At 40.6% G+C, this 20,109-nt stretch overlaps 1 protein-coding gene across 1 annotated transcript in view; it reads right to left on the bottom strand.

Moving 5' to 3' along the window:
* Positions 1-1,312: 1,312 nt before the first annotated feature.
* Positions 1,313-20,109, bottom strand: part of LOC109937333 (golgin subfamily A member 2) — a gene marked incomplete at both ends in the record, with an annotated part of 30,448 nt that continues 11,651 nt past the window's right edge. Inside the window, 9 exons of the mRNA XM_048592339.1 lie at positions 1,313-1,454; positions 1,558-1,616; positions 1,710-1,816; positions 6,817-6,910; positions 9,038-9,100; positions 10,249-10,287; positions 13,831-13,911; positions 17,911-17,967; positions 19,533-19,596. Coding sequence (XP_048448296.1) covers positions 1,313-1,454; positions 1,558-1,616; positions 1,710-1,816; positions 6,817-6,910; positions 9,038-9,100; positions 10,249-10,287; positions 13,831-13,911; positions 17,911-17,967; positions 19,533-19,596 — 706 coding nt within the window. The remainder of the gene's footprint in view (positions 1,455-1,557; positions 1,617-1,709; positions 1,817-6,816; positions 6,911-9,037; positions 9,101-10,248; positions 10,288-13,830; positions 13,912-17,910; positions 17,968-19,532; positions 19,597-20,109) is intronic.

The raw sequence follows: 20,109 nt of genomic DNA, 5'->3' as shown, positions 1-20,109 counted from the left end.
CCTACTAACAAAGATACTCCACCACCGTTTCCTTGCTGGCTGCCTTTTCGAAAATCACACAGGCTGAGTACTTAGTTTCCAGTTATAGATAACACAGTGTGGAGCTGGAGGAACACAGCATGCCTGGCAGCAGAGTAGGAGAAAGGGTCCCGACCCAAAACGTGCACTTACCTGCTCCTCTGATGCTGCCTGCTGTGGTCCTCCAGCTCCACACTGTGTCATCTCAGACTCCAGCATCAGCAGTTTCTACTATTTTTGAGCGAGTTAGTTTCCAGTTGTGATTTTTAAAAATGTGTTCATTGGACATGGGTGTGGCTGACTGGCCAGCATTTATTGTCCATCCCTAGTTGTCCTTCTTTAAAACCATGTCTCTGTAATGACTGTAAGATCATACCCATTAACCTCTATATCCACCATTAATTCATTTATTTTGTTCTGAATATTATATGAATTCAAGTAAAAAGCTATTAATTTTGCCATTTTTCCTTGTTCATAGTTGCTGTTTTTTTAAAGATTTGTACACATCCCTTTCCTGTCCCACTCTGGGTATCATTATCCAAATAGCTGTCTTGCAATACTACCATATCTTTTTGATCTGTAAGCCTACATGCAACCTCTCCACAACGCTTTCTGCATCTATCCAGGTTAAAGCCCTCTCCAAAGCTCTAGTTATTTGATTCCCAGGATACTGGGAGGATGTTTCCTCTTGCGGGAGAAACAAGGACAAGAGGACAGTTTAGAACACGGGGATAAGGAGAAGATTTTCCTGAGGTTTATCACTGTTCTTTTCCACAGCTGGGTCACTGAATTTTATTCAGGATTGAGTTAGATAGATAAGGGAGTCAAGGGTTATAGGGTGGGGGGTGGCAGGCAGGTAATAGAATCAAGGTCACAACCAGAGGAGCCGATACATGCTCCATCTCCATGACTGTCATATGGATCGCTTTAACCAGGTCAAATATTCACTTGAGATGTACACAGTGTCGTGTCTCCTCCTGTACACAGGAGTTTGGAAAGTCCATGTTCACATCTGCACGTGTACCTTTGTGTATGTACATGGTATACAGAATAAAATAAAAGCAGGACGTGTTGTGAATCAAACCACGTTACATCCCATGGGAGTCAGCCATTGGTTTCACAAGGACGAACAGTTTTCGTATGTGGTGACACAGCAGTAACAGCTGGGTCACTAAATTTTGTTCAGTCCAGGTAACGGAATTGAGATTTCAACCAGAGAAGCCAATACGTGCTCCATCTCCATGGATCATTTCAACCAGGTCAAGGAAACAAATATTAACAAAGGTTGTTCTACCTGCTGAATTGTCAATTCTGCCATTTCAAGTCTCTTCTGGAGTTCTTGAATGTTCCTCCTCACCAAGTCATTTTCTGATACCTTGGAGCTCAACTGTTCTGAGAGCTCAGAGTTCTGTTGTCTCATCTCGTCACTCATCTTACTGCAAGTTTACAAAACATTGGTTTATCCCTCAGTTCAGCTTTTTTCAGAAATACATTAATGACTTAAAACTTACATTACAAATTACTTTTTTCCTCACTCACTTTAGTTTGTCCACCTCTTGTTTGAGATTCTCTCTCTCCTTTTCAAGCTCTTTGTAAATCTGTGAACAGAAGATGCTTTCAAAATATAACAGCAACATTTTATTTCTATAACTAACTTAACTCTTGTAATATAAAGAGATTTAGTCATTTACTTTATCAGACTGTTTCTGTTGGGATGAAATGCTGGATAGAGTTTGCTCCAGTTCTGCGACTCTTTGAGTAGAAGCACTCAGCTTGCTATTGAGTTCTCCCGTTTCATCTGGAAAAAGAAGAGAGGCCAAAACAACAATAGCAGATTTTTATTCAGACACACCACAAAATTGTTACTACGCAGAAGAATGTTATTTGACTCATTGTCTTTTCAATGCCAGTGCATTCCAATCCCTAACCATTTATTGTATGAAAGTTTCTCACCTTGCTTTTGCAAAGCACTTTAAAAACAGTGAACCCAGGTCCTTACTCACTTGACTGGGAACAGTTTCTTCCTAACTACTCTCTCCAGATCCCTCACGATTTTCATTTAAAAAGTTCTGGAATTTCTCTCCTCAGCTTTTCCAACTGTCTCAACTTTTCTAAGCTTTCCTCATAACTGGTTCACTGAAACCATTCTTGTAAACGACTTTCTCCAATGCATTCACATTGTTCCTACAGTGGGGCAGCTAGGACTATACACAATTTTCCAGCTGAGGTCTAACACATGGTTTATACAAGTTCATCATAACTTCCCTGCTCTTGTACTCTGCACCTTTATTTATGAAGCTTAGAATACTGTATCCTCAATCAACATCTCTCATTATCTGCCCTGCCACTTTAATGTCTTACCTACATAAAAACCCAGGTCTCTGCTTCTTCACACTTCACAGTAGTACCTTTTAGTTTACTAAATTTCATCTGTCATCTATTTGCCCACCCCACCAATGTGTCAATGCCTTTTTGAAGTTCCATACTATCCTCCTCCCAGCCTACAAAGCTGTAGTGGTGTATCTAAGCAGAAGAGGTCTTTGAAAGCATGCAGCTGGAAGAAAGGACAAATTAATTTGTTTAACTTGCTTATACAGTACCTTTCATGTCTCATATTGCCCTCAGATGTTTAACAGTACAACAATGTATCATAATATAGCAATCAGGATTTGGCCATAAGAACTCAGCAACAGCAATAAGATGAACTGCCAATTAATCTGTACTTAGGTCCAGGTCGAATATTTAATCAGGATGCTAACAGCACCAAACCGTTCACCCCCAAATAAATAGCTGGGATATTTTACACCACCTGCCTGAACAACAGCACTTCCGTCAATGAAATATTCCGTCAGAGTTGCAATGAAGTACAATTACTGCCATGAGGCAAGTTCACAATGCACTGTGCAGTATAAGCTAATCACCAAGATAGCTCTGTTTTACTTGGTCACATTTACGGTTACAATCCACATCGGTGAACCATAAGTCAAAGTATCAACTTCACTGAATGCATCCTTTACCTTAACGAAGTTAACCACAAGATTCCACTTTTGTAGTTTTTAGAACAAATGCAAACTTAATATGAATAAACAGGCAAATGATATTTTCAATGAATTAAGTATTTGAGAGATTGATCTTACACAATCATAAGCAGTCACATCACACTCTGCAGGTAAGTGGCACCACATGCAGTTCCCAAGTTTTCTAACTCAGCTCTGGGACATTGAGTAGCAAAATGAGCTATTCTATCAATCTGTCTCTCCAGTAACATTCACTAGCAGCCTTATTTTATCAGAGGTCCACACACACCAAATATCTAAAGAGTACATTCCTGTACAGCATTCTTAGCTTCAGTTCACGACAGTCTTGGGGCAAATGTCTGAAAGACTCCTACATCCAACGCCTTCAACAAGCCTGGTTAACAACCTGGTCACCTCTAGCAAAACTGAAACAACCACCGTCGCATTATCCAACTCTCAATCTCTGATTTACCCTGTCTTCAGTTTTCTGTCCTTGGTGACTGCATTACACACAGAGCTCCTTCTAAATGCGCCTCTTCCCATGCTTTAGCTCTCTTTTCTGCCTGGCCATATGGCTTTTGGTCTCAACTTTCTTCCTGTGATACTGTTTCCAGGTCAAGGGTTGCCAGGTCAAGTGGACTGGTACTATTTATTCAAGAAAATTATGATTGATCCCTTGACAATTGATATAATTTTTTTAAAAGATTATGTCATTTTGAAAACAAAACTAGATATTTTGCAGATATTTTGAAGAAATTACAAATTTTCCTCATAATACTGCAGGAATTCTGTCTGCTGATTTAAGCAAAGCATGGTTTGACAAGCAATGTGACAATGACCAGGCCATCTGTTTTAGGTGAGACTGTTTGAGGGTTAAACATTACTTTTCAGAGATATTTACTTCATTGTGCTTTCTCAAGCAGCTCCTTCTCCTTCCAACAGTCAGTTACTAGGTTGTAACAAAAAGCAGCACAGACAGTTCGAGACCAGAAATCTCTCCAGATGCCTCAATGCCATTCAATAACAATAACAGATTTCTTGGAGGTGGATATTCGCTTTCTAGATGCACCAGAGAACAATGTCACACTTTTAGCAATGTGACAAAATACATATTAATAAATTTGCAGAATGAGAAATATGCTGCATTTTAGGAAGGATAGGGAGGCAAAAGGTTGAATATTAATAGCTGATAAAGAGATGCAGATGCATAAATCACTAAAATAGTTACACAGTTTAATGAAGCCATTAATAAAAAAGTAAAGAGGCTCATTTCCACAAGGATACAACTGAATGGTAGGAAAGTTGATAGAAAGTTGCATTGAACATTGGCCAAACTATACTTTTAAGAAGTGTGCACATCCTGGTGTCCATTTTATAATAACATAAATACATTTAAGAGGAAGCTTGATAAGCAGTGGAGGAAGGAGAAGGGGTTAGCAGGACGATGATAGGAAGAGGCTGCAAGAGGCATCAACACCAGACACTGAGCCATTTGTGTGCTACAAGTCCTGTGCAAATGTAGGAGGATGGGAGCCATACTGCATATCTGGAAGGCAACTTGTCAATAACTTGCATTAGCAACTGCAGTGGTGATGTACATCCACGTCATCCATTTGAGGAAATACAGCAGGTATGGAGCCATCATTTGTTTTGCATCTTCATGCACAGTTTCCCCAACTTCGGGAAATAGCTAGGAAGTGTTGGAAGGATTTAAAAGCTGTTTATTTACATGTCAATCAGTACCACGAGCACTCCATCCGAGGCCAAAAGGTCCTGAAACTGGATTTTACATGCGTGCTTTGCGGGGCAGAGTATAACAGGGCAGGTGCCCAACCCACCACACTTGCCACCCATTAACAAAGTAAAAGGGATCAATCAGACAACTGAATAGTGTCTTAGAAATTTACAGTACAGGAGGAATCCTTTCCACCCATCCTCTCTGTACTGGCTCCCAAAAGAGCCACCCAGCTAGCACACTTGCAGTCCCATCTCCATAGCCCTGTAACTTCATCCATTTCAAATATAAATGTAGCCCTCTTTTGACCCCTCTGGAATCCGCTTCCATCACTCTCCCAGGCAGCACTTTCCAGAGGCCTCTTCTGGGATATAGTTATAGGAAGGATATTATCAAGCTGGAGAGGATTCAGAAAAGATTTACCAGGATGTTGCCAGGTATAACACTTTTGAGTTCTCAAGAACAGCTGGACAGGCTGGGACTTTTTTCACTGGAATGTAGAAGTTTGAGGGGCAACGTGATAGAAGTTTATAAAATAATGAGGGGTATAGACAGAGTCAATTGTAGTTGTCTTTTCCCTAGGATGGGGGTTTTCAAGACTAGGGGGCACATTTTAAGGTGAGAGAAGAGACACTTAAAAAAGACATGAGGCAAACTAACGTACAAATCAGAAAAAGCAGGGGATCCAACACCGATCCCTGACACCACTTTCAACTCATCTCCAATCTATACCTATCCTCTGTTTCCAATCCTTTAGCCAACTTCTAAACCACGTTGCCAAGCACGTATCAATCCCAAACATTTCTAACTTGCTAACCAAACTGCCATGTGGCACCATATCAAATGCTTTCTCAAAGTCCAAATGTACAACTTCCACAACAATACCCTCATCTAATGCCTGTATCACCTCGTCAAAGAACTGAATTAAATTTATCAGACATAACCTGTCCTTGACAAAGCCATGTTCATTGTCTAGTTTTAATTTATTTTTCTAAGTGTATACTTACCTTATTCTGTATTACAGCCTCCTTTAGTTTTCCCACTACTGATGTCAAGCTGACAGGTCTGTAGTTTCCTGGGTTATTCTGTCTCTTTTTTAAACAAAGCAGGAAATAGGAGGAAAATGGTATCAAAATTGCATGCCACCAATATTAGCCTGCCCATGGCATAATGTGGCTGGCTTGGGCAGCAATTGCTTTTTAAAAGTTTTTAAAAAAGGGATGGCAAGAAAGGGGGTACCGATTCAGGAGATGAGTGCTCCCCAAACAATGATAGTACATCCCTTTTCTGTCTCCGTCCAGGGTTGCCAAATACTACCCCAACCCCACCTGCAGCGCTCTGGGGCTGCAATGTAGACTTTTCAAGTCCTCTTTACTTCCATTGGAGATAGGATGGCCGGGGGTGGGAAGCAGGCAGAACATAACTTCTGGATCAAAGGCTTTATGTCCTGAACCACAAGACAAAAAACGTTTCAAAGCCAATGACAGCACCAACTTAAAATCAATAGGCCAAAAAGCTCATGGAATCCTTGGTGCAATTTTGTTCAGTCCCATGCACTGCAAACTAGTCTACATTCTGTTCATAGACAACATGGATCCCAACTAATTTTTATAGATGTGTACAGGACACACCCTGGTTTCAGGCTCCCATACATGTCAGGACCTACAAAACCTGTTCTGCCAGAATTGTTCATTCTGGTACTGCCCAACACAGCTCTATAGTTCTGAGAAATCATTCTCCTTGCTAACAAAAACCCACAGCAAATGACGCAAAACATTACAACACTTGCAAATTTGGGCATTCCAGTTGCAAATAACTATGTTGAGCCTTCCACGGTACCCACATTTCAGAAGGCATGGATTTTGTGGGTGGGGAAAGCGACAAAGAGGAGGAAAGAAATTAGTTTGAACTTTGCAATTATAGTCTTTCCTTTGCTCGAAGTCTGTTTCTAACGCACTTAGCAACAGGAATCATTTCCATAACGAAAGCAACATTTGGTACCAGAGTCATGTGGATAAATTGGTAATTAACTCAAAAAAACTTTACCTGTTTTGCCCCGCAATATTTGTCTAGCATGAGCCAACGCTGACTGCAACTCCGATTTCTCAGAAACCAAAATCTCAATGGTGTCTACGTGAAGCTGCAAATCATATTAAATAATTCAGACCATTTATGATTCAAGTGAAGAACCAACATGATACAAAAAACATTGGCTGAATAACAATTATCAAGAGTAACTGTTCAACATTTTAAACTGAAATGCATGACTGATGTGCAAGTTACTCCTCACTTCTCTACAAACAATATAATTGTACTGTATGCATGACTAATAGTAACCATTTCAGAAAACAGACAAGATCAAGTCAAATAACCTGTGTGATATTGGCACAGGTTTGACAAAATTTGTTAAATAGCAAATGGAAGGGCTGTTAATGATGCAGCTAATTGTCTGTTGTCCTCCTATTCGTTAAAACATCCAACACAAGCACACTAGTCTGGTATTAAAAGTGAACTTTTGATATCCATGATCATTTGAGAAGAATTCTCTTTTAAAATCGTTAAAGTCTGGTTGAAAATTCTCTTATTTGTCGGTTGATTCAGGCAACGACTAGCTAAATTCGGAATCAGAAATCTCAGGTTTTAGTGAAAATCTGTAGCTGAATTAACTGGTCTCTACTAGGATGGCAGGAAGGCCCTACAATTGGCACAGCACTGCTTTAACTTTTGAAAGCAGGAAACTCACAAGAGAAAGGAAAAGAATTTTTCAAGGAACACAATTTCCCCTCCACAGTGGTCGAAAACGCCCTTGACCACATCTCTTGCATTTCCCTCACACCCCCTCCATGCAATAACAACAAAGACAGAATTCCCCTCGTTCTCACGTATCACCCCACCAACCTTCAGATTCAACACATCATCCTCCACCACCTGCAATGTGACCCCACTACCAAGGACATTTTTCCCTCCCCCACCCTTATCTGCCTTCCGGACGCACCGCGCTCTCCGTGACTCCCTCATTCGCTCAACACGCCCCACTATCCTCGGCACCTTTCCCTGCAACCGCAGGAAGTGCTACACCTGCCCCTACACCTTCCCCCTCACCTCCATCCCAGGCCCCAAGAAAACCTTCCACATTAAACAGATGTTCACCTGCACATCTGCTAATGTGGTATACTGTATCCGCTGGTCCCGATGTGGCCTTCTCTACATCGGGGAAACCAAGTGGAGGCATGAAGACTGCTTTGTGGAGCACCCACGCTCGGTTCGTGACAAACGACTACACCTCCCAGTGGCGAACCACTTCAACTCCCCCTCCTTGGATGACATGTCCATCCTAGGCCTCCTCCAGTGCCACAACGATGCCACCCGAAGGCTGGAGGAACAGCACCTCATATTTTGCTTGGGAACCCTGCAGCCCAACGTCTCCATGTGGATTTCACAAGCTTCAAAATCTCCCCATGCCCGACCTCATCCCAAGACCAGCCCAGCTCGTCCCCGCCTCCTTGACCTGTCCATCTTTTCTCCCACCTATCCGCTCCTCTGTCCACCTTCCATCATCGCCTCTCCCTCTCTCTATTTATTTCAGAGCCCCCTTCCCCTCCCCCATTTCTGAAGAAGGGTCCAGACCCAAAACGTCAGCTTTGCTGCTCCTCTGATGCTGCCTGGCCTGCTGTGTTCATCCAGCTCCACACCTTGTTATCTCAGACCCCATATCAGCAGTTCCTACTATCTCTCAATGTAGTTCATGGGTTTTGATTTTTTTTTTGGGGGGGGCGGCGGTAGGGAGATGAAACAAAGAGAATGAATTAGCTCGCAATGTTATAAAACACACTAAAACGAAGGCAGTTCTAGTTTCTGCAGAACATGGCCCCACATTCAGCGATAAAGTGATGATCAGAAATCTGCTTTATGTTGATTGAAAAATAAACATTGGTGAAAACACTAAGACCACTCCCCTGTTATTAAGTGGACAACGCAATGGGATCTTTTACAGACATCTTATGGGACAGATGAGGCACCAGTTTAACATCTCATGTGAAAGACAGCAATACCAGGATATTCTGATCAACGCTCTACAGCAGGAATCAAATTCACAACCTCGTTTTGGATCCTAATCCCAAGGCAAAATTGAGACGAGTACTAATGTATACCCACAGAACACTAACTTAGCAAGAAATGAGAGTGTGTCATTAAGGTCTTGACAAGAAGAGATGGGAAAGAGAGGGAAAAACAAAGGAGTACCAATTTTCCAACCAGTTCTACTTACTTTTAGCTGGTCTTTCATGGATTCACACTTTTGGTTGGACTTCTGGTCAAAAGCTTGCTTTTCCTGTGCAAAAAGAGAGATGTCTGATAATGCAGAATGAAACATTTCACAGACAGCACACATCGTGAATAAATTTTAAATGTAATAGATTTAACACCGTATTGTTTTATTTTAATATATTAGTGAAGGCAGTACAAGACTCTTACAACAGTTCAGCACAGTCATACTCAACCAAGTAATACGCAAATTAAACATAATAAATGAAGCAAACATCTAAACTATTTTCAAAAGTATAATTTACATCTTTTCCGTCTAGGAAAGGAGATAGCGCTGTAGTCCTTACAGACAATAGCACTAATCTCTCTCATTGGAGTGGGGGACTGGCGGTGGTTTTATCCGAGTGTCACCACACCTCAGGGAGGGGAGAGATTGAGAAGGTGAGACCTTTGTGGTAACTGAACCCACGCTGTTGGTATCACCCTGCATTGCAAACCAGCCTTCCAGCCAACTGAGCTAACTGCCCCCTTCACGTACATGCAAGTCAAGGCCATTGGATGGTAGTCAGGAGCTGTAAAACTGGCTCAGAGATGCTCAGGCAAAGTGAAATGCCCCAGTTTGCCCAGTAAGCTAAGGTTAACCTCTCCCATTTCCCTCCCTACCAGTCAACCCCATACTACATTACAAGTCAGCACAGTGGCTTGTCTTTCACAATTCCCCAAAACAATTTAATTATTTGTGATCTGCACTAAAATATAGAATTAATCAGTACATTGCCAACACTGCAGGGCTCTTGTGGAGGCAGATCAGGATCAAGGCCCACCTCCTCCAGAGGTGTATAGTAACATCTCTGAACAGGTTGATTAAAAATATCTTGGAAGTTCAAGATGTAATGCTGTGTGTTGTTCTAGCACACTTCAGTGAACTTGCTTAGTGGGCTTTTGAAAGGATGCTCGCTTCAAAATTATTACTTCTGTGGGAAATTAACATTGATGCCAGGATAATGTAAAAGGTCTCAACAGAATGCAAAAGGTGGCACTTTACAAATGGGACAGGGCACAGGGAGGAGGGAAATTGACCCAAACCCCACAGAAAGGAATTGGTAAGGGGCAGATAGTGAGTAATCTTACCGACTGGAGATAAGCCAACTAACAAAATTTGGCAAAACCAGAATGCACTGTGAACAGAAAAGTTGTTTTGAATGTTAGTTTTACCTTCTCTAGCTGATTTTTAAGCTCCTGAATGTGTTTTTCCTGTCAGATTAAAAAAAAAAGTAGTGAAATACTGTAAAATATCAACACTAACCTGTTGACATTTTACTCCTGCATTCCAATAAAAGTGAAAGAACGCAGTAACTACCAACACACGACATAAAAACGCATTTCTAACAATGTGTACAGAAACGAGCACTAAGTCACCGAAACATAACTGCTTGCATTAAAATTTTGAGTTGGAAAAATATTCAAGGAGATATCTACTTTTCAAGGCAAAGCAAATTTCAAAGCTGCTTTCTATGCACACTCAAACACAGGAATCCTCAACAATTTAAAAACGTACTTGAAAAATTGGTTGCCATTATTAACCTTAGCCCGTTTTAAGAGTTCGCCTTTCTATTATTCATGAATCTGTGTAAACATGACAGGCGACATTACATCTTCAAAGTTTGGGGTGCAGGGAAGTTCACAACCATATGTTTTCACAAACTGGCAAATCTCCAGTTACTGCTCTCAGTGAGAGACAGAAAATGCTCTGTTTTCAAACAACAATGGTGTTGTAAGCTTCATTCCCAAAAGAATGAGCACCATCTACCAATCCTTCAATACAACACCATTTCCTCTCCCTCAAATCAGAGCACAAAATTGACTGCATCAGGTGTAAAACTGACCAAACTTCTCACATTCAGGCTCAGACTGACATTACCAAAATTGTACTTTGCTCTCTTCATCCACATCCAGATCCAGATCACCCTCGAGGTCAAAACTAAACCCAGCTACTCTTTTAGTGATCAACCACTTCTTCCAACCTTTCTTTCTCATCCCCTCCAAATGAAACACTAAGCATCCCAAATTATCAAGATAAAGATCATCAAATGCAACTATCTTGAACAGGTTCTCTGCTTCCCTTACTGCCAGGCTTATTCCAAATCACTATCTTCCTGCAGTTTCTTCACCAATATATCCTGCTATTAATCAGACTACGCAAGACCAGAAGAAATAGGAACTGGAGTAGGCCATTCAGCCCCACAAGCCTCCTCCATTGATCCTATCGAATGGGGATCTGATATTGCATCCACTTTGCTGTTCTTTGCCCATAACCCTCGATCCCCTGACTGATCAAGAATCTACCTCATATTTAAATATACACAAGGATTCTGTCCCTACAGCTCTTTGTGGCAAGGAGTTCCAAAGACTCTCAAGCCTTAGAAGTAATTCCTCCTCATCTCAGTCTTAAATTGGCGACCCTTTATTCCAAGACCATGTCGTCTGGTCCTATACTCTTCCAAGAGGAGAGCCATCCTCTCCATTTACCCTGTCAAGCCACTTAGGAATGCTGTATGGCTCAATGAGATCACCTCTCATTCTTCTGAATTCCAATGAGTAGAGACCCAACCTGTTTAACATCTCCTCAGAAGAGAATCTTTCTATAAAAGGGATCATCCTAGTGAACCTTCTCTGAACTACCTCCAATGAAATATATGTTTCCTTAAGCAAGGGATCTGTTTTCACATCTGTATGCATTCCAGGTGAAAAAGAGACTGACAAGTGCAGCTAGTTTATAGATCACAGTAGGGAATTAGTTTAGAGTTGGAGCAATCATGCAATGTATGAGAGTCATGCACATATACAATAAAAAGATAACACATTCCATGCAGTTTTTTTGTGGTCTGAAAATTCAAAGACACCAAGAAGTTGATCAGTTAACATCACAAACCAAAAGTAGGGCTCCATTTTCTAAATGGTAGTTTAGATTCCAGACCATTGATATGAAATAAAGATCACAGGCTTCAGCAGAGATGCTAACAGGAACTAAGTGCCAACCTGGCAACGCCGTTTAACGATGCAAACCTAAGACCGAGGCTCATCATGATTTAAAACTACAAGACATACAATCTTGCTGTGTTTCCCAGTAATGTAACTGCACATTGCTAATTGTGCTTTGCAAGAAATTTTATTCACTCATCCTTTTCGGTGGTAGATGTCAGAGTTTGGAAGATGCAATTGGAGGAGCCTGAGAGAGTTACTGCTGTGCATCTTGTAGACAGTAGATATTACTGCCACTTTTCCACTTGAGCAAGAGAAATCTAGGTCAACATTAGGGTGACCGAGTGTCCTGGATATGAGTGACTCTAGTGACAACTTTTGATTTTGATGCATGCGCAACACACACTGGTGCATTAGGTTTTGCCAACTTCAGTCTCTGTAGGAACACCACCCCGTAGTCATGTCAAAGTGCCCCTTGTTTTTAACCAGGTTGGCCACCTTAACTGACTATCCAGTGCAGTGCTGAGGGAGTGTTACACTAGATGAAAGGCAGACTTTCGGATTAAACATCTGCCCTCTCAGGGAGGGGGATGTAAAAGTTCATTGGTCCAAATTCAATGAACAGCTGGAGCGTAACCCTCAATGATACTTTGACTCAATCAACATCAAAATTGATTATCACACTGCTGTTTATGGGAACTCCATGCGCGAACTGGCTGCTGTGTTTCTTGCAATGCTGTACCTACAGCGATTATTACACACATACATGGTGTAACAGTCCAGCTTTTATTTTTAAAAGTTGTTCCTAGGATGCGCATGTTGCTGGTTAGGCCAGCATTTATTGCCAATCTTAATACCCTGACGGCGGTGGTGAACTGTTAATCCAGAAATCCAGGAAATGCTCTAGGTTCAAATCCCGCTATGGCAGATAGGGGAATTTGAATTGAATATCTGGAATTCAGAGTCTAACGACGACTATGAATCAACTGTCAATCGTTCAAAATACTAAATGTTTGCTAACACCTTTGAGAGAAGGAAACTGCCGTTCTTACCTGGTCTGGCCTACATGTGACTCCAGACCCAAAACAATGTGGCTGACTCTTAAATGCCCTCTGGGCAATAAATGTTGGCCTAGCCAGTGACGCCCCCATCCCACGAAAGGATTAAAAAAATTCAGTTACAGTGCATTTCACATAGGGCTTGAGATTTTCTAAACCATATAAAGAAAGAGCAATCCTCTTGCAAATTTTTATTTTCCAAGACTTTATTAAGTCAATCTCCAGAGGGTCATTGCTTCACGTCCACACAGAGGCCCAAGAGCCTGCGATTGTGATATCAGAAAGTCAACGGGGCAAATAAAGCAGGGGTGTTTCCCAACAGGACATGCAGTAAATCAGTTAACTGCAGAACATCCACTGGTAAACTTAGAGATAGTAAGAACTGCCGATGCTGGAGTCAGAGATAACACAGTGTGGAGCTGGAGGAACACAGCAGGCCAGGCAGCATCAGAGGAGCAGGAAAGCTGATGTTTCGGGTCGGGACCCAAACTTACTCATGCTGCATTTCATCTTTGAGGATACAACCATTTGAGAGGAGATATAAGCATGTCAGACAGATACTTATGTCCCTCTTTCAATACCATTTGGAATTTGGAGCAAGCACTCATTTAAAGAAATATTCATAATACCAGCCAAGCTTTGATTTCCCACCTTGGTGTATTTAATCTGATGATAACTGATCAACATCTTTTATCAGACTGCCTAATATAAAGTGATAATATGGTACACTGCTACATCAAACTCCACATTCCCTTACCAATTCTTCTATCTTTGCACTTTGTTCTCTATTTGTCAAATTGCTGGAGTCAAGTGCTACAATCAACTCTTGGTTTCGTGCCTTTGTGCACACGCACAGAGTGAAGTAGAGGAACAAAAATGAAAGAAGATTAATTAATTTAAGGTGAAATATAGTTGATTTTTAATCAATGCATGCTTAAAAAATAAATGAAATTGCGTCTATCCTTCCATGAAATCTTTGCCTTTACAGTGCACTCCACCTTAACTTTTAAATCTCTACACTAAAATAGCTATTGACTTCATCAAAAGGATTATGCTTTTCCAAGTTTCTGTTTAATTTATAGTCTCTGCTCATTTTAATTCAAAACAGCTTTTGAACAGCTTTGGCCTGAAAAATCATCCGAATTACCCATCAGTTCAAATTAAACTGAAATTTAAGACAAGTCTGTAAAATATTCTGAAGTTTCAGAATTCGAAAGCGTTTAACCTAAACTGAGAAATTCCTATTAAGAATTGAAGACAGTGCTGAGCCTCAGGTTTCCCCATTTTAGTTAGAGTTTTGGGAAGCAGATAAATAACCTTAGGTTGAACACTACACCGGTGCGAGGCAATATCGAAACACAAGATTCTGAAGGACACTTGACAGGATAGGTGTTGGTAACAGGTTTCCACTAGTGGGGAAATCTTGAACTGGGGAAATTGTGCCCTCCTTCAACTTTCATTTAAAGCTGAGGTGCAAAGCTTTTCTTCTCCTAAAAGGGTAATAAGTGCCTGGAATTCTCTATCCTGGACTGTTTGGAGGTTAGATCACATAGTATTTAAACAGGTAGATGGATTTTTCAAATAGAGGAGTTGAGGGCTATGAGGAATTGGCACAAAAGAAACGTTGAGGCCTGGGGCAGATCAGCCATGATCTTAAAGAATGGCAGAGCAGACTCAAGGAGTGAAATGACCAACTCCAGCTGTTTCTTCTGTACTTTCATCAATAGTATGGTTATCAAACATAGTTCAGTATCTTACTGATGATGGGGAGGAAAAAAATTAAGATTTTACCTGAATTATTTGGAAAAGCATTAAATACCCAGTTTTCGTTCAGGCTTTCAGTAAGTGTTATTGGTTTAACATTCATTTTTCTCATTTTAGCAGAGTGCTATCTGAAGCTTCAGAATAAAGGTCAATGAAGTCAGTGGAAAGACACTTCAAGTAAGAGTCATGGTGTGTCAACCAGCTCCTCTTCTTTCAAATTCAGAATAAATTTTGTGGGTGGACACAACTATTTATCTTCTGGTGGCAATGTATTATACATCTGGACAGATCTGTGGGGTGGTATTAATCAACCAGTAAAGATATTCCAGTAATTCATCACCAGGGCAGTGCTTGACTTTCATTCAATTTTAAAGATTTCACAACAACAGGACATATCCTTTCAATCTTAACAGAAGAGGGCGACAAAAAAATTTCCATATGTCTGGCTTATTCCTGAACAGACACCCAACACAGCTGCAGCCTACATGTGCTGCATTTGTGAAGACAGGTGCAGAGGCCACAAATAGCCAACCATTTGGTTCTGAGATTTCAGTACTCCCAACAAATATTCACTTTTGACATGTTTGATATAGTAAGAGGCTAATGGTGAACATTATTAACACAGTTTGGCATCCAATGGCATCCTACACAAGAAATAAGTGCCTTATACTACGTTTGAAAAGACGAATATATTAAATAAAATTATTTGGCTTGTCTGAACATCCAGTAGGTTTGTCCAGTTTTGTACAAGTTTTGCCAGGATTGTATAGCAAAGCTGTAAAAACTGTGCATTGCCTTTTAAAAATAAGAAATTAAAATTCTGTCTTTTAAATTAAATCTTTATTCCAGTCTACATGAAATTCTTTGAACTCAAAAAAGTGTCACCCATTGAAATTTCTTAAGTCTCTGGTGATGTGTGACAGGTCAGACCAAATTTAAAGAGGACTGATTACAAATAGTGAAAGTATTTAAAAACTTGTGCGAGATACAATTATCAAATACCACCATTTTTGAATAGAGGTAATAGGTATTAGGATATAGTTAATAGGACATTATCCCAATTGAAGCACAAATAGGAATACAGGACTTCTCCATTTCACTTGGTGTGGGAGGAAATTTTGGAGCAGGGTTGGGAGGGGAAGGGGAGGAGCAGAGCTAAAGTTCTGAACTGCTGTAGAAATTTATAGCTTTTGACTTAGAATATAAATTAGGATTAGTACTTACGGTACACTACACATGAAGTAATTAACTTAATAACAACCTTTTAGATCTTAGATATAGCAAAAGACATTTGTGAATGACCAATATGTTTAGTGACGCATGAGGTTATCCAATAAAAACATACATGAAAGCACAGGCATCTAAACAATGTCAATAGTGGTAGAAGCCAGGAGTGCATGCTTTGATTTCAACACACAAGATACAGCTTCATTTACTTTTTATTTAGCTACAAGCCACACTCACACATAGGCCACATTAGTCATGTGTCATCACAACTAAAAGAAATTTATATAACTGATGCAGAGATGCTATAAAGTTAGAATTTATTTTCCCTCCACAGCAAATATGACCAATAAGCATTGCAGCAACCTCAAGAACAAAAATAGCGCTAACTTGTTGAATGCTGCAGTTCAGACTCAGAAATATTTTAACATCAGCACCTGAGCTCATTTCCAACAGCTCGCATGCTGTCTGAAATCAACTGGAAAAAAATGTCCCTGTCCATGTGCTTAATCATCAAGCAACTATCACAAACTGATAACGAAAGCAAAATACTGCAGAGCTGTTAATCTGACATAAAAACAAAGTGCTGAAGAAACTCAGCTGGTGTGCCAGCATGTGGAGAGAGAAATGGAATTACTGTTGAGTCTGACAGGACTCTTCTTCTGAATGGAAGTTAGTAAAGGGTTCAGCAGTGGAGTTATACTGGACTCAAAACGTTAACACTGTTCGTCTCTCCACAATGTTGCCAGGTCCGCTGGGTTTCTCCAACTCTACTTGGTTTTATAATCTCTCAGACTGACTCCCTGATAAATGGAGCCACACAAACTTAGGTCCTTGAGTTAGAGATAGTAGGAACTGCAGATGCTGGAGAATCTGAGATAACAAGGTGTAGAGATGGATGAACACAGCAGGCGAAGCAGCATCAGAGGAGCAGCAAGGCTGACATTTCAGGCCTAGACCCTTGCACAGGTCCCTCTCTCGGGGCGAACCCATTCCAGGGTACCCTGCCCTTCACAAAGAAAAGAGAACTCTCCCCAGGGCTCCCGCCGGCTTGTCTAGGCCCGAAACGTCAGCATTCCTGCTCCTCTGATGCTGTTTGGCCTGCTGTGTTCATCCAGCTCTACACCTTGTTATCTTAGGTCCTCGAGTTCATATTTTTCGGGTTCAAACTCAGTTGGTTGAGATGGTTGTTTGAGGGGGATAAGTAGCAGCTTCTCTGCCACCATTACCCAACTCTTGTGGGTGCAGTACACTGAGGCCTGTTCAAAATAAAGACTCACAAATAATGGGGGCAAACGGAACACCAGCTAGGAAATGTCAGGCTTCAGGAACAGCAGCAAAAAATTATGCCAGGATGGAGGAGCAGTATAAGAAAAATAAAACAAAAAACAAACCAGCAGAATACACATAAAATTTGTCAGGACCAAAGTGATTTATACGCATTGATGAGGCCACATTACTCAAGGCTATAAGCATCCGAGTTACAAAACCAAAGCACTGCATAGTTCTACTCCTGTCAAGAGGCCTCTATGCATCAAGATTGGTACTGTTGATGAAAGCAAATTTGTAAAACTGATCATCAGTTTTACAAGTGTCCAACCTGTAGCAAAACTAAGCCATTTTAAATCTCAATAATCACATTCTACACACGAGCAGAGTATTAAAAAAGTACTTGGATTTAGAGAAGCACTACAAACATACAAAGCTGTGAGAAAACACAGCCATGTTAAAAGTGACACTCCATACAAATAAAATGCAATAAGTGATATATTTAAAATGAACTGTACATTAACATTTATTTCCTACAGTAAAGTCATACTCTTGGCACATTCTTCACTTATCACCTTACCTCTAGTTCACTTGGACTGATGGTACAGGCTGCACTTTCACCATTCATATAAGTAGTCTAATTGAGGAAATTAGAAACAAAATTTAACAAGTCAGTTGATGTTTACAACAATCTGCGTTAATATAGCAAAATATCTCAAGGTGGTAGCCATGATGTGGAGGTGCCAATGTTGGACTGGAGTGGACACATGACACAAGGTTATAGTCCAACAGGCTGCTCCTTCGTCAGGTGACAACCTACTATTGTGTGACTTCTGATGATCTCAAAGTGATTCGCAGTTTCTTGGAACAAAATTTGACAGAGGCAAGTGCTCAAAATCTTGATCAAAGAGGTAAACTCTAAGGAACATCTTAAAAGGAGGAAAGAGGTGTTGAGGGAGAGAACTTAGATGATCAGAGTATAATTTAAATTCCTGAAATTCAGTGAAACTTTTTTGGCTTGACAGTACTCTCATTGATTGCATAGTCTTTGGTTGATTTATTTAAAACTGGAACACAAACAATCATGGAGAGGAAACAGTGGATTGCAATGTGAAAATCTAATTTAGAAGTTCAAAGTGCAGGTCGAGTAGTCACTCACTCAAAACCCACAGCTGAATTACTGTCTATTGTTTTCCATGCTAGCCTGAACACATTGAACTTTCTTTTACAAATGTTAATTGATAAAATTTTGCAGGTCCAATATTTTCTGTTATGTTTCACATGGACAGAAGCTTTGATTTTATTTTAGAAAAGAGACACGTTTTACATTGTCGGGATGTATAGGTTATTGCATCATCATTCAATACAAGACTTCCACAATGTACAAATACCCACAGAATGGCTGGGGTTAACTGACTGCTGAGGTTACGTAAATGGTATTTCTCTGCAGCAATGTATTTTCATCGTTTTACAGGCCTGGGAAAGATGATAAGAATAACGAAACATTGCCATATGTCCTAATTTCAAAACAGTGAGGTTAAGACAGAGACGTGGTCAGTAAGAAGGACAGTGCGAAGAAGCTTACAAGCAAATTCACAGACCCAACAGTAGTTTAGGTGGAAGTGGGGCATGGATACAGAGAGGTAGAGTGTTCACATCAAAATCTCAAAAACAGCATTGGAGGGGAAGATTAAAACAGAAAGGGGCAATGCATGAGCAAGTCCTTCTGCACTTTGGGGGTGGAGTCATTTTGGACAGTTGGCTGGACAGCTGGTTTGTGATCCAACAGCACGGGTTCAATTCCCACACTTGTTCAGGTTTACCACAAAAGATTTTCCTTCTTAACCTCTCCCCTGAGGCACGGTGACCCTCAGGTTCAACCACTACCAGCCGTCTAATGAGATGGCAGCCCTATGGTGACTTTACCTGACCTTTTACTTGGTCCAGGGATCCAAAGAAAAATGAAACTGGAGATCTGATCATTTTTATTCTGCCATTATTCTTGATTCCAGCCACACCACTTGGGCAAAGGGATCAAAGATCACACCAACTGAATGGAGAGCAGTTTATTCAGAAGAATCCCCTGCATACTTACTGTGGCACGTACAGTGCTCAACACATTTGCAAAGGTTAATGAAAAGAAACAAAGCCTGCTTTCACATTTTAGACATGCATTCTGACCATTTTAGCAAACAGCCTTACCTGAGTCACCAGGCCATTTAACTGAGTGGACAACTGTCGAAGACTTTCTGTGGAGGAGACACCTCTGTAGAGGAAAACAAAATAAAATCATTTTCAACGGTTTAGCAATGTTTTTTCCAAATAGTGAACTATAATGGTCCCACGGTTAATGTCTGTTAGCTGGTCTAAAATGATCATTATCTCCTCAGACACAAAGGAGGCTAGGACAAGATAAATCAGCTGGAATTCTTAATCCCAAAAGAAAAGTTACACACGTGAAGAGAACAGGAGTAGACTTGAATAGATTGTCTCTTGCTGACAAATAGCAAGCCTAGGTACAACGTACCCCTAAACAGTAGTAAGCAATGAGCGAAAGGGAGACAAGAATGTTTCTTCTGAACTACTTTTATATCAAGGTCAATTTTAAATCTTCAAAACAGCCAGGAACCCAGACAGGCAGTGAAATTAACTAGCAAATCAGTTCTGATCACACGTGGCGTACAGGCCACTCTGCTTTAATATTATATCTCTGTCACACTCCATTAATCATAAATTGTCCCCTAACCTCCTTCCAGTTTCAAATCCTCTCAGCAGTCAA

The sequence above is a fragment of the Rhincodon typus genome, unplaced genomic scaffold (genome assembly GCF_021869965.1).
Source record: "Rhincodon typus isolate 14 unplaced genomic scaffold, sRhiTyp1.1 hic_rhity00001035, whole genome shotgun sequence".
NCBI classification, from domain to species: Eukaryota; Metazoa; Chordata; class Chondrichthyes; order Orectolobiformes; family Rhincodontidae; genus Rhincodon; species Rhincodon typus.
Note: the sequence above shows the minus strand (reverse complement) of the source record. Positions and strands in the feature narration are given on the sequence as shown.